Here is a 15959-nt window from a genome sequence, read left to right as displayed (position 1 = left end):
ACCATAGAACAGAACTAGGTTTTGTTCCTTCCTAGAAATTTTTCTTTTCTTTTCTGTCACTTAAATATTATTTTGTGGAGAAGCAATCTAGAAATTGTTCTTTGAGAACTTATATATTCTGTTGATTTGCAAGAGAAAGACTTTAAGGAGATAAGTCCATCTAATCATTAAAATCCATACTTCCTCGACACTTGATATATTAAGTTTATATAAAGTCACTATATAGTTGATTTTTGAAAATGAAGAAGAGTCAGAGCTTGACCCTGATGTCTAATGTGTCACCCGATATGTATGAGATGTGTCCCTATGCAAAGTAACTAACATTCAGAGCTATAACCAAACCATAAGATAGATGAGTAGAGCTTGTATTTTGGACTGTCTTCCATGGCCTCTAACTCTTCTGGATCGGTCAGTACAAAATCTGACATTCATCATTAACTGTCTCCAAAGTTAACTTTCATAATAATGTTTCCTCTGTTTTCTGTCCAAAAATGTTACAGAGGCTAGGGTATAGAATAGTTCCAGCCAAAAAAAGAATTCTAGCTGAGGTCAATAATAGTACTGTTTTATATAAGAAAGTGTAGTACTAGGATTTGGTGTCCCTGACATCAGGCCTTTGAACTGATGGAAAGGTAAAATTCCTGGTGTACACCCAATACTTGTTTTTATGACATTAATGATGTATAAACGTTATGTAAATCTTTTGATAATTGAAACAAATTTTTAATAATAACTCTGGTGCTTTATTGAGAAATATAATACAAAGCATTGCTTATGCAGGGAAGGACTGGAATGTTGTACAGGGAAGAACTGGGTAACCTTTCGGACTGGAGCACTTTGGTGAAATTTGCATTTAAGCACTGAGAAAATGTCAGTTTCCAGTGATCGGTTATGACTTCGATGTGAAGACATATCGAGGGAACTGCCTGGCTGGCTTAGTTGGTCAAATGATGGCAGTGAGTCAGCAGTGTGATTTAGCTCTAAGGCAAACGTTTCTTAAGTAATATCAAGGAAGCTATTTCCAGGACAAAAAAAAAAGTATTGATGCATTTGCAAAAGGCAGTGCTAAGCTTTGGAGTCTAGGGTGCAAAAATGAATGGAGGGCTTGTCCTCCACAAGAAGACTGGGCAAGTATGGCTTATTTAGTCTATGAGATGAAACTTGAGAAGAGTTTGTAGATGTATTCTGTAAATACATTATGGATGTAAACATCAGCATAGAAGAGGGAAAGTGAGTGATGACATAAGAAACTGAGTACAAACTAGCTGTCGATAAATTTAAGCTAGACATTAGCTAGGCAAGCCTAGGACAGGATTTTTCCTGCATTACTGAGCTCAGTCTTGTCCTATACTATTACAGATGCTGTTTTAAAAATAAGCATGTTTTTTGCCCCAGCTTTCTAAGTCCTGTTAGAAAGTTTTCAGCACCAAAATGAATCCGATTCTGAAACTGCTGTCCAGTAAATGAAGTGTGGGTAAAAGGCCCAGGTGTTTTAAAATGGAGGTTGTGTCCATGAATAGGATTGTGTGATCTGGTTAACTCTGACAACACAGAGCTGCTTCATGACCTGATGATCTGTACGAGTTCTGTGCCCCATTCCTATTCCTGTTACTGCATTCAATTTCTAGATGTTGTTTTCCCTGGATAGGTTACTCTTTTAAGACTGTTTTTGAAAATTCCTGATTATGAACAGTGGCCATGTTCCTACTTCATGTTTATCACTTTGCTTGAATGCGTCAACAGTGAATTAGCATGAAATGGTCTGAGAAAAGTGGTTAACATAGATTAATCTATATTCTTCTTTAATCCTTTGAATTTACTTCCTTGACGATACATCAGAGATGAGCTTGGTTCATAAATATGTTTAGAAGATAAGTACAGGAGGGCAAAAGAATCCTGTTTTATGGTCTTTGTAAAGCTCAAAAATAAGTCCTTTATATGCAGTAATTGACCTATACGATATGTTTTTCCCAGTTTGTTTCAGATCCTTGTGCCAGCAACCCCTGTCACCATGGTAACTGCAGCACTAGCGGTGATGGCTACCTCTGTCTCTGTAGTGAAGGCTATGAGGGAACAAACTGTGAACACTCATTTCACAGCCTTCCAGTCTCTGAACGCACAGAGTCGATGTCACCAAGACAGAGCAGACCCGTCTCATCCACCTTGGAACCCGACATTGTTCTTCCTCGTTCAAGAGCAACCGTTACGTTACCTACATGGCAGCCGAAAGCGGGACAGAAAGTTGTAGATCTGAAATGGGATGAAACAGAGGTGAGAATATTCTGCCTAAATGAAAATGCACGAAGAGGAACTTTTAAGTGTTATTGTTGGGTTCTCATTTGTGCATGATTTCATGGATGTCTACGGGAGAGGACTGAAGATATGATCTCTGCCTTTGGTTAATATGCTAGTAAAATTAAATGCAAAAAAATTTGATACTTGTTAAAAGTAATGGGCTTAAGTTGGCCAACATGTTGTATTGGATATTTCTTTGAAATGGGATAATATCATTTCTTCCAGTCATTTGTATGACACCATACCTCCAACCTTCAAATAAATTTAGGAAAACTAAAGGTTAAAGCAATACCTTTAATATATTTTTTTACTATTTGCGGTTATAATCACATGTTGTTTTGAAAAATACGTGTCCCTGCAGTGTTAAGAAAACACAGCTATTTGAGGATTAAAAGTGGTAGTCAATATATTACACAGTGCACAACTCTAGAGATACAGTGATGGTGGAGGAAACTTTTAAACATTTGTTGTATCTCAGTAAAATGACAAACTTAACAATATCTGGCAAAACTACAACTGTAAAGTACACAACACATGATCCTTAAGAAATGTGATCTTTACTTTCTACTGTTTTGTACACTGTGTTATTAGTAATTCTTAGATGTCTTGCATTGACTCTAGTATCTGCAAAAAACAAAGTATCAAAATTAACCCAGTTACCATTAAATATTAATTTTTACATGTGAAAACCAAGTATAGATAGAAAGTATGTTTGCTCACAAACAAAGAAGAATTGATTATTTCTCTCTTGATAACTTTTTCATGTATTAAGTTCATTCTATCACATGACCATCCTCCTCCCTTCTTCTTTGAAGTCCATCACTGCAAGGATGATTTATAGTTCTCTTCACTGTTGTTCTCTTACTTGGAGGTGCGAGACAACTACTTCTGCTTATGCTACTCCTACAGCAGTTGGTACTGGAAGTCTCCAACCTGTTCCAGAGATCACCCACCTATAATAATACTATGTATGTGCAAAATGCATCCCAAAGAACAGTCTGCCATAGAAGTGAGCATCTGTTTTGAGGGTAATGGTAGTGCCTTTTTTTTGGTTTTGTTTGGATCCAAGCACCTAGGGGTAATGAAGCTTGTTGGTGGAGAAATATTATCATTTCAGTAGGCAAAGAATTAAAATCTTTATGACATCTCTTTCTTAATGAAAAATTCATTGTAGAGTAAAGTAATTTCATTTGAGTTTATTCAGGAATAAATAGGTAAAACGTCACCTGTATCTGTTTTTGAAGTGTTTCAAGGAGTGTGATTCTTCTGAGGTGTTTTTACATACTACATAGTGAGAAAATGAACAGGCATGAGTTTAATGCTGGCAAAAGTATATTTTTCATCATTGTTTGCTAGCCCCCAAAATTTGTTCATGATTTAACTCTAACATTTATTTAAATCAATTTTTTCAAAGTAAAATCAACCTATATAAAATATATGTTTGATGTGTTATGACTCTCAGATTGTATCTGAGGTACCAGTAGTTATAGGGCTGTATCTCATTTTAGTTGGAGTTCTGGTGGACAATGTCTGGAGAAAAGAGCTTTATTTCTTGGAATTCCATCTCCCATATCTGTTATTTTACAGTAGAACATATGTCAGGCGCCAACTATGGAGTTTGAAGAGAGCACCGAAGCAGAAACAAACAATGATCTGCTTTTATTACTTAGTTTAAATGCAGTGTCATCTCTGCATGGGTGCTCCATATGTCCTGATCAATTAAGGGCATGCCCTTCTCTGTACCAGATTTCTGTCATGTGTCTTCTTCAATCTGTGGTCTGGTATTGTATAAGTAACATTTCTGCCTGGTTTGCATTTTAGGTAGATTCACTAAACATTTCAGCCAAACAGATCATTCACAAGTGGGTATTTTAATGGCTGAAATTCACCTTTCTGCATGTCTTCTCTTACCCGAGAAATACTTATAGGTCATCAATTGCGACTGCGTTATTAACACTAACATGGAAATTACTTGTTACCTTATTATGAAATTACTTGTGTTGGTATGTTTTTAATATATGGTGATGGATCTTGGTTTTTTCACACTCTTTCTAGTGTAGCATAATGACCTTCTGTTCTTTGGAATTCATAGTGAAAGAGATGCTTATCCGAAAGAAAGAGATTTCAGTTGCTGATTCAACACATTGTCTCTGATCTATACTAAACTAAAGAGAATTGATTTGCCTGAAGGTCAGTGTTCCAAAGCCTCTTTGGTGGAGGCTTCAAGAATAAAGTGTTAAGCAGGAAAATACTGCCTTTCCTCATAGCTTTAAAAGCTTTGCAAAGCTTGATCCTTTCTCACCCTCCTAAAAGGAAAAAATAAAGTAACTGTAGGTTTTGTATTGCAAAAATCTACTGTTTTGATCTTCCTTGAGATTCAGAGGCAAAAAAGGCTGCTATTGTTATGTGGGTTGTTTTTTTTTTTTTTAAATCTTCCAAGTCAGCCTGTTTCTCACATTATTCTATACTGATACTGCAAGTGAACTAATGTTCTTCATACTCTTTGGTCTGTCTGCTCAGTGAGAAATTTTGCCAGACTCTCTCCAAATGAAAGCTCTCACTGTCTTGCAAGGATGAAGTTTCCATGGAAGCATTTTCAGGAGTTTTTGGAAACTCAAAAAATGAACACCTGAGAGAAGTAAACTAAGAGAGGCATGATGTATGGTTACAGTTGGACATTTTTTCTGTATTCCTTAGATACTAGGGATATACTTGGTAGTGCTTGCTTGACTGAACCTTCTGGGTAATGTCTGCACCAGCAGACAACATACAGATGTCTTTGGGTACAGGTTCATTTCTTAGAGGGCTCGTGCTATAAGAAATTAATCTTTTCCTGATATGCAAATTAAGGGCTACAAACACAGATCATTGAGATCTTGTCTGTTGGTTTCTTTAGTATAATAGGACTTTATCCTTGTGCTCAGCTGTTGTAAGAGAGCTTTTTTCCCTACTTTGGGCAACTGACTTGTTCCATTTTGCAAGAAAGATACAACTAGCAATCCACATTTCCCCAGTTCAGTGATCTTTTGTGTTACAGTGTAGAAAAGATACATATTAGCCAATAATAGAAGAAAAAAAGAAACCATCTCCTTAATCCTACTCAACTAACAACCAACAAAGGTATCTGTGTACAAAATCAACTGTAAGAATACCAGTACCATACTCTTATATATTACTTTTCCTTAATAGCTCTCAAATTTTTTTCAAAGGAAATCAGCAGTATTATTCACATTTTACAGATGGAGACACTGAAGCACAGAGCAGTAAAGTGATTTGCCAGGTGCGCAGCCAGGAATTAGAATGCTAAGCACGTGAGTCCTAGTCTTCTAACCTTTTATTTATACTGCAATACTACTGCTCAGATTCAAGCTTTTGGAACTAGTTATTAGAGGCTACAATAAACTTGTAATTCCCCTTGCAGTGGGGACAGCATTTGTTTTATGTGTGTTCGTAGTCAGTAAATTATAAGCCTTTAAAAGGAGTATGTCTGGGTCAGGTGGAAAATCCTGAAAGATAGTGCTCCTGCTCTGCAGCAATGGAATATGCTTAAGGAATAACTCTGCTTGAAACAGACACCTTTGAATCTTTGCTTTATGTGTTGCTAAATGTGCATTTTTTGCCAAAGCATGCTACAGGTGCAGAAGGAGGCTGAAACAGAATCATGGAGGAGAGATCCATTTAAGGTTGCTAAATACATAGAAACTCCATCCTTAGAAATGACAGCTTAGGAGAATCTTTAACATGGAAATGGGTGGCGGCTGGAGGAAATATGCTTGCCCTTTTCTTATCATATTTTCTTGGCATTCCTTCTTATGATTGCTGTTGGAGCTAAAGTACTGGAATATGTATACTTCTGGTTTGACTTAGGACAGCTCTTATACCTGTATATAAGATTTGTTTTGGAAACCTCTATTATTTTTCTTTTGTTTTCAGAAAAGATATCATACAAACAAGTAAGGAAACTGAAGGAAGCATAGATTTTGCTAGAATAATCTTAACTTTCTCCTAGGATAAATCTGTAACTTCACTAAATCTCTCCTCTACAATATTTGTGTATGGAACTTTCTGTACAACAGCATTCTCATAGACAACTTGGTGTAACCATCTCTGGATAGATGATACCCTTTATTATATTTATTTTCAAAACACACAAAAAAAGCCTCTAAAAGCTCAATATGCTCAAACAAAACTTATGTGAAATTCACACAAACCTTAGTTTAGTATGTTCCATTCCTAAAAGATGTTTAATGCATGGTCATAAATACTAGCTTTCCTAAAATCAAAACTCTCGTATCCCCTTTAAGGACAGAAATACCCTATAGAAAATTCTAGTGAGTGCAATTATGTCAAGCTACCGAAGCTCTGCTTGTCTGAATCTATACTGGTGGGTGGGCTCAGGACTTTTGGTTATCCAGTGCTGTCTTTAAAAAGTGTCTGGATTCTTAACTACTCCTTCAATAATCATCCCATCTTGAAGTCTTTGAAAGTCTGAGCAAAAAACCCCGTGTGATATGTTTACTGCCTTTTAGTGTTTTGGTGTAGAAATACCTATGGCTGACTTGATAGACTTTGGTTGAAGTTTACGTCCTAGCTTACTCTCAGTGACCTAAGCTCATACGCTGTATGTAAAGATTTGACTATGTAGAATTTTTGTTCAGTGAGCTTGTTTCCACAGTGTTTACCTTTATTATTCAGAACAGCTCCATACACTCTGGAATAAGAAATGACCATTATTTGTTCAAGGAAGTAACATTTATTGAATGACTGTATCATGGTTTAAGCAGAGGGCAGGCAGCTAAGCCCCACACAGCCACTTGCTCACTCCCCCACCCAGTGGGATAGGGGAGAGAACTGGAAGGGTAAAAGTGCGAAAACTCATGGGTGGAGATAAAGACAGTTTAAAAAAAGGGAGAAAAAGAAAACAACAAAGAAAAAAACCCCAAACAAAACAAAGAAAAACAAGTGATGCAAAAAATGCCAATTGCTCACCACCAGCTGCCCTGGCCAGCTTCCACCCCCCACTCCCTAGTTTTATTGCTGAGCATGACATCATATGGTATGGGATGTCACTTGGGGTCAGGTGTCCCAGCTGTGTCCCCCCAAACTTGTTGTGCACCCCCAGCCTACTTGCTGGCAGGGCAGTCTAAGAAGCAGAAAAGGCCGTGACTCTGTAAGCACTGTTCAGCAATAACTAAAACATCCCTGTGTTATCAACACTGTTTTCATCATGAATCCAAAACATAGCACCATGCAAGCTACTGTGAAGAAAATTAACTCTATTCCAGCCAAAACCAGTACAGACTGTTTGTCAGATTTCATGAAGTTGACATTGATTTTGGTGGTCAGCTTGAGACAAAAAGGCATCTGGCTAGTATGATTACCCAGATAATCTATCTGAGAAAGTGTCATTGTGTAAGATAACCTACTGTGCCTGCTGAAGCATCTACTTCTTGGTGTAATGTTGGCATTGTTAAGCCATGACAGAAATACAGAGTTTTAATAGTGTTATCTAGAGGATTGCCATGCATCAGAATGCCCTGGATCCTCTTGGCAGTGTGATCGCTGACTGTGATCGCAAAGTGGCTTTTGCTCAGATGGGCAAAGACAGACAAACTGCCAGTGATAGAATTCGCTGGGTGGATATGCAGCCTTCCTTACATCACGTTTCAGTGCTACAATAACTGGCAAGCCTTCTTCATTTGATACTGTTTTTGGATGCAGTCTGTCAGTCTCCCCTTGCTGTTCTTCAGAGAGGCACTACTCCTACTCTAAACACTTTTGCTTTTTTCTTCCACTGGTGAGATATAAGTAAGCCTTTATTTTCTTTTGGTTCTGGTTTTCTTTCAAGCATTGTCCCATATGAAACTCTGGAGGGTAGAAACAAATACGCTTATGTGGAGGTTAAACTGTGTGACACTAGATTTTCAGAAGTGGTAGTTTTTCCATGCTACAGGGCAAAGGAACTGCTTTTCTTTCTTTTATAATTTTGTTCTGTCTGAATGGGATTTCTGTGCCAGAAATGATCCTGGTTTATTGCTTGGCATCTTGACTACAAGAAGATAGTAATTGATCCCCCCTCTGATGGTTCTACTGTAGTGCCTTTTATTTTCCTACTTCTCTTTTCCCTTTTTGATTTTTTGCAGACAGCTGTTCAAGATCTTATAGTCAGGATCTAACCTGTTTTATTTCTCTCGCATATTATTTTTCCCTCGCTTAAGGAAGGCTGACAAACATGTTATATTTCTTAGAAAATAAGAGATGCCTCTTGCCACCCTTGAAGGTTGGAAAAGAAGAAATCCTGCAGGCCTTATTCTGATGGAAAAGTAGTTATATGTTCAGAAAAGGCAAACCTGCACATTATAAAACTTTCTTTGTTGACTTGAAAGTTAATATGGAATCCCTTGGAAGAAAATCAGAAAGAGTTAGTGTTTGCAAAAGCATTCCTCATAATGCATTCATCGTGACAGTTTCTGTCCTACTGAAGAAACGAAAGGTTATCTTTCTTAATGACCATGTCAATTTTCATGGGAGACCACCCCAGAACATAGCCTTGTTTTTCTCAAAGAACTCATTTTCACAGTTGCCATTAACATAATGTCTTTTCAAATATGTTTAGATTTTTAAGCATGAAGTTTTTTCTTTTAAGCACTGATCTTTTCTGTAAGATGAGTTTGTATTCATCTCTTATTTAGTTCAAGAATGATGTGTGGAAATGATGGGTGCATTTGTGTATTCTGTTTAATTCCAGACTAATTTGCCCCACTTTGCTTTGGCTGCAGGACCATGCAGATTTCTTTGTTGCTCCATTAGGAGGTAAAAACAGGAGAAGGCTTTTTGAGATGGAAATAGGAGATTAACCAAAGAGAATCTTTGAGGAAGGTGTCAAGTAAAAAACCACAGGCATCTGTGGGCGCGTGAGTGTGCGCACACATGTGCACATACATGTTTGTGTAACCTTTGGGGATATTTTCAAAATGAAGCACTCGTATGTAAGAGTGGGATTTTGTGAAAGCTGTGATGTCCCTGAAGTTAATGGCAGTTTATGGGAAAGAGTTAGTAGGCAACTGGCTATGGGGTGAATTTTTACTCACAGAATCATAGCGTAGGTGAAGTTGGAAGGGACCTCTGGAGACTGGAGTCCAACCCCTTTAAACAAGGTCAGCTAGATGCCTTCAGGGGTGGAGGGTCCATAAGATGCCTGGGTAGCCTCTTCCAGTGTTTGGAAGTATCTGTTAGTTTTCAGAAATATTCATTAATATCTTATTAATAGGGTAGTGAGGAATTGCTAAGGCTAATGCGAATTTGATCATTCCACTTACAGACCACTTTTAGGTTTGAGGAAAGTGTGGTGTGTTTTGCAAGAAGTAAAAGCCTTCTGCAATTCTTTAAACCCAGGAGGCTGAGATACAAAAGAAATGCAAACATATATCATGGTAGCAGAATGGCTGTATTTTGCACTGTTCAGGATTAGTCTGCCCATGTTGATAAGGCCTTGTAGAATTACAAATGTCTGGTCATCTTTCCAAGAAACATACTATAAAATTTCATATACAACAAATATCTTCAGAGAACTACTCTCAGTAGTAAGAGGCTGCGTATATGTATCCTGGCATAAATGCAGACTTAGAGTCTGTATGTTAATTTCTTAGCCTCATTGAATTAAAGGCTAGTACACTTAATTTATCAAAGTAATAAAGGCACTCATGAAAATATTGCCTTGGGATTTACGTATGCATTTTAGCACTTGCTGAATTAATTGTATATCTCGTTATTCTGGTTGGTGTGTAAGGCAGGAGAGTATCTGTACAATTCACACTATTTTTTTCAGAAAAGTGGTAATACAGAAGAATAGTCTGTTGCTCTCTTCTTAGGTACCACACGTGATTACCTTTGCAATCTAATCTGTGCTATGGCTATGGCCTGGTAAGGTAATCTTCTGTAGCGTTCGCTACATATCAAGGTGCCACAATTAGATCACTGGTCGGCCCGGACCAGGGAAAGAGACAGATAACACACACAGTGTGAGCGCCAACTTCCGCCTTCCATTGCGCAGCCAATTCCCCCCATACCAACAAGGGTAGGTGGGACCACAGACAGGCCACAGGGCCGTGACCAACCCTCCGTCCCTCCGCGACATCGCGAGATCCTCCGAACCCCACAATCTTCCAGACAAGTCACTGCTGTCCTGTTAAGGTCCAGGTAGAGATTATAGGAATAGGTACTCTTCTGGAGATTTCACTCTTGCTTTCTCAAATAATGGTGGTCTTTTGCCCATGTAAAAACTTGGAAAATTAACACTGTTAAAACATTTAAAGGAAAAATGTAGTTTTAATGTATTATGGTCTTTTTTAAAAAACAAGAACATGATTTAGATGCAAGCTTACAGAACATGTATGTAAAGAGGAATTCTGTATTTCCTATCAGCAATTCGATATTTAAGCATTTTAACTCTAAGTAATTTATTGAAGAGCTGCTCTTCAATATAGTCTGTGCTGATGTAGGAGCTTATCTTTGTAAGCAGCTCCTAAACGTACTTTCGGCTCTGGCAGGTGCATGAAAGTTTCGTTTTCTTTGGTAACTATTTTTAAAATAGCTGCATCATTTGTGTTGTATCTATAAGTCTGTTCCCCAAGGACCTTCCTTGCTGGCTTAAAGGTTCTGTACTATTAAATGCTTCAGAGGAATTTTGGAAGAGTTTGATGTCATTGCAGTTATACGTAATGTTTTTTTAAGATTGTCTTTAAAGGACTTTAGATGGTCTGTTTGTATTTATTACTTTAGCCATCTCACTTTTTAAATTTTAAAGAGGAATTAGGATAGGAATGCTCTTTATTTTACCTTCTGAAAATCATTTAAGTATATTTTCTGGTGAGTTCTGCTTTAAATATCTCCTACCAGTTCTAGCAGCTGCTTCCCCCCCCCCCGCAAGTGAGGCTTACAGATTGCTCTCATCTTCTGAGTGTCAATTCTTATTGTAACATATTGGTCTGCTTTGCCCTCATTCTTCATTCTTTCAGTTTTGCGGAGAGCCCTGTTAAAACAGGAGAGAGACATACTTAAAAATCTTTGTACAAATTTCCCACGGCTGTGGAAAAACTGTGTAATTTGTTTCCTAATTCAGGTGTCAAAGCTGCAATTTTTGTCTCCATAGTATTTGTCTGAAATATGACACTGCTGGAACCATTTTTTGTTCCTTATGAGAGCTGCTGCTTCTTCCTGTGGTTTTTGTCTGACCCAACTACCAGGTTTTTTAATTAAAAAAAAAAAAAAAAAATCAAATTTCAGCTGTTGTAAAATCCTGTTTTTTGGTGTACTACTGGTTTAGATGATTATTTTATCAGATTCCTAGAGCATGAAGTCAGGGCCAATTACGAATGGAGTTCCTAGATAAAGACATCAAACATTACAGATCTCTTAATAGAAGAGTCAAAATCCTGCATTTTGCCTTTTGCTCTTCTGATTACCATTGAAATATTTCCTACACATGCTTTTCATGCTGAGTAATCCTTAATTCTGATGTGTTTGCAAACCAAAGTCGTCTTGGTTTGTTTTTTCTGTTTTCACAAGGTTAAATCTTGGCTCTTGTTATGCCGCTGCTTTGTTCAGCTCTTGGTTCTTAAATTTTTTGTTGTTTTTTTATTCTAGTTTCAGAGAGATCAATACTCTTTAATTTAAAAACCCTCTAGTATCGAATATTAAGGTAAATGAAATGCTTAAATTACGTTTTTCCCCCTTGTGTTGCAAGGTAATAAATGCATGAAATTGTAAAACTATATAAATATTTGAAAAGCAGGTGTACTTTTAGATGTAGTATAAGACTCTGTGACACTAGAGAAGTTGATTTCTTTTTTTTTTTTTTTTCTTTGTTCCAGTAGGCATATAGATTCTCAAAGAAAATGAAAGTTTAAATGTTGGCAAATATAAAAGGAAGAGTGTCAGCCAAACTAACTGGATTCATCGTGCTTTGAATGTTAGCTCCATAATTTTGACTTCCAAGATTGAAAAATTGTAATGGATATATTATCTTTTTAAAAAATTTATTTGAACAAATACAATAAAATTACAGCTCGCTTTATTTTCATAAACTACATGTATTCCTATTACCTGTGCCAGAGAATTCAACAATGAATTGAGTAATCTAAACATTTTTGGGAAATGTGAATACTGAGTGTTTGTCTTGCCTGAGTCAGAATCAACTCTGAGTCTCCTAAAATTATTACTTGCATCATATTCTGGACTTCTGTTGTTCATGTTTTCATAGGTGATTCATAGTAACATTTAATATATGAATTTTAATTTTACTTAAATTTACAAATTAGGTTCTGGCTTTTTCCTTGATGGATGATTAATCCACTGAAATGTGTCAGGTTGCATTTTCACTTTGCCAATAAGGTTGACGTAAAAAGGTTGCACACGTATTCTAGATGACTGAAAAAATAACATTGCAGAATCTGCCTAGCAATTTGAAGATGAAGCTGACTGATTTTTTTTTTTTTTACAGTGTGATATTTCATAGGCAAGCTGATGAAGATACCTGAAAACTACTTAATTAAAAATACTGATGATGTTAATTTAGGCAACAGAAAGACTCAATTATGCCACATAAAATATTACTTATTTGAAATAAAGGTACCATTGGAAATGCTAATGGTTTTCAAACTGCCTTTATAAAATTACTACTTTACAAGATATGAATAATTAAGGAGTCTGTCTGTGATTCCTCTGTGTTGTATGGCATCCTGTATGGTGTCTTGATCTAGTTAATACAGTAAATGATTTGTATGCCTACTAGGCATCACAGATTTGGCAAATACATCCTTTCACTCTCAACTGTGCTCATAATTTTTTTCCATCTGAAAGCACTCTTTGTCCAAGCAACTTTTACTTGGAAAGAATAGTAATGGGCAAGTGGGAGAGTACTTTTTTCAAGTAATCTGTGTTTGGAAAAAAACATATTTCAATATAGTAGGAAGACAGTATCAGTATGTGCTATTATAAATCTTCCAAGAACACCTAAATTAATGCTGCAGTATTTCTTGGATGTGGCAAATGTTAGAGCTTTATTTATTATTTTAAAAGACCAGAAGGCTATTCATCTTTTTCTAAACATGGTCATTTTTAAAGGAAGATGCCTTTAGAAGTTCACACTTATGTGCAGGAAGTTTTTATTAAAACAAAAACCTAAAAGGATGGTTATGTGAATTTTCAGGATGTCTGTTGATAGCATCAATGTTTTGTTGAATGTTTTAGTCCATCCTGCTAATTTTTAAAAGATGACTGCTGGACTATTAGTCTTATTTTTAAAAAATTCTTTCGTGTTTTTTGGTCACATTTTCTGGTTTAATGTTGAATATAACTATTTTTATTTTCAGATAACCCCAGATGTGGCTTGTGGAAATGCCAGTTCCAATACCTCTGCTGGAGGCCGGCTTATCTCCTTTGAAGTTCCACAGAATACATCAATAAAGTAAGAATATTTGTCATTTGTGACAAAATATAATTTTTTTTTTTTAATTTTAATTTGCCTGGATATTTTAGACAACAGTTTTTCACATAGGCAGATTTGTCAGATGGCTAAAAGTATATGACAGAACTTCAGACAGACTTCAAGCATCTAGCAGTGCCACCACAACTCTTTGCTTGATATAATTTTTCCCACGTATTTAATGTTTTAGAAGATGTAAGCACGTAAACTGTCTCTGGGCTATCAGAATGCATTAGAAATTGGGGCAGACGTGTTGAAGATGTCAGTTTAGAGAAGGTATGACATTTCCTGTCTCCTTCACGCAGTAAACACTTTTCCCCCCTTTTAATCTCAAGATGCACTTGCTGGTAGAAAGTGTTATCGTTGTCTATATAAATGCAGGTATTTTGTGCGTTCATATTTTATTTCTGGATTATTGCTTTGGGTGTCATCATCAGCTGTGAAATCTTTGTGTATGTCCTACAAACCACATTTCTCAAAAATTTCAATTTATTCTGTTTTATTCACTTTTCAAACTCATGCTTTTTCAATCAAATACTTGCTTTGTTACTTTTAATTAACAGAACCTGACTTCCTAGAAAGATCTGATTCTTTCAGCTGGGATTGAGACATTTTCTTATTGGAAATTTTATTTTAAATAAAAATCTGCCAACGTAGTTCTCTGGCTCACAGGTTTACTGCAATTTTAGACTTAGATTTTCCCCAAATAGCTTACTTTTCTCATACTGTCATCTTATCTTTTCAGAATCCTAGCTTTCAGTTAAAAAAGGCCATGCTCACAGGAAAAAACAAACTGATGCAAGCAGACAAGCTGCAGACAGTTTGGAGCAGTAACTGTTAAATGTGGGAGCTGTTCTACTCTTCCCATGGGACTTTGAATCGTGCTCATTCATGAGTGTTAAGCCTAAGTCAGGAAGAGATCTGTGAGTGTGGATGCTCTGGCTGGCTAGAATCTGTAAGCAAACAAATGTCTTTTCTTGACATCAGGAATAAGCTGGCCTTTGTGGATTCTAGAGCTGTATTTAAGACCCTTGATGGAGTGACCCCATTTTAAAGGAGGTTGCAGAGTACACTCTTGCAGAGTCATTTTTGGTCATTTTTTACACTATATATCTTTAGTAGTGTTTTATGTCTGGGTAGATTAACGCAGGTCAGTATCTATCTTTATTTCATTGTATTTCCTGTGTTAAAGGCCCAAGCAACATCTCTGGTTCAATAGCTATCTATGCAAGGAAAATAATTTCAGTTTAATAATTTTATTTTGTTTTTATTATCAGGTGTGACCTAAACTGTGAAACTAGTTGCTCTCCTGTTCCAAAAGTGAGATGGTAGGGGGTAGCGATGGGGGCTGTTCTTAAAGAGGACCCAAAATACTGTCAAAAATTTGCTTCTCATGACGTCTAGTTGCAACATTTTTTCAACTTGTGTCAAACATGATTACAAAACTTTGCATTTCTTGTTTTGAACTCGAATAAGAAGTGACAAGGGAGAAACTGCCTTGTGTTTTTAGCAGGATTGAAACAAGCTCAGTACAGAAAATTGTGGAACAGAACTTCATGTCTGGGTATTTGGAGGCCTGTTTTCAGCAGGGGAGAATTATCAGTTTTCAGCAGTTGGATGCAGTTGTGTTTGAATTCTTCGAGATTGTTCAAACTCATTTGGGATTCCTTCAGAGGAAATTAATGTAAATATTTAGGAACTTGCCAGAAACATGACAGGTTTTTATTTTTTCTTTATGGAGGTGAGTAGGGGAATAAGTATACTGAGAGGAAAGAAACACTGACATAAATGCAGTGCTCCCTAGTGGAGCCGACAGTATATAGGCAGTTGTAGATATTTATCCAATCTATCAACATTCAGGAAGGCACCATGGACTCAGTGACCTTGGGAGTATTACGTGACTCATTTGATTTACAAGAATAAACTCTTCTGAACCTTCGATCTGGTATGTCAAATGAGGATTTCTACCAGGATGCGTCTCCCTGTATTGAATGAACATCGAATGTTCTTCAGAGATACTTCAGCTGCAGAAAATGATGGCATTGTAGATGTAGAATGGAGGTACTATTCAAAAAGGCATAAATACAAAGACTGACTAAGGACGCTTTACTGTTACGTCTTTTTTATATAAAACTCTTCTTGGGCACTAAGATGGTGTCCTTCAAGTATTAGAAATTGA

General features: G+C 36.7%; 1 protein-coding gene across 1 annotated transcript in view; it reads left to right on the top strand.

Moving 5' to 3' along the window:
- The window catches only part of DNER (delta/notch-like EGF repeat containing), a 137813-nt gene that overhangs the window by 53017 nt on the left and 68837 nt on the right, over nt 1–15959 (top strand). Inside the window, exons 4-5 of the mRNA XM_010568423.1 lie at nt 1975–2271; nt 13668–13762. Of these exons, the coding sequence (XP_010566725.1) occupies nt 1975–2271; nt 13668–13762 (392 nt within the window). The remainder of the gene's footprint in view (nt 1–1974; nt 2272–13667; nt 13763–15959) is intronic.

Source organism: Haliaeetus leucocephalus, unplaced genomic scaffold (genome assembly GCF_000737465.1).
Source record: "Haliaeetus leucocephalus isolate CR32 unplaced genomic scaffold, Haliaeetus_leucocephalus-4.0 Scaffold240, whole genome shotgun sequence".
Classification (NCBI taxonomy): domain Eukaryota; kingdom Metazoa; phylum Chordata; class Aves; order Accipitriformes; family Accipitridae; genus Haliaeetus; species Haliaeetus leucocephalus.
The sequence above is the reverse complement of the archived record's forward strand: the minus strand, read 5'-3'. Positions and strand labels throughout refer to the sequence as shown.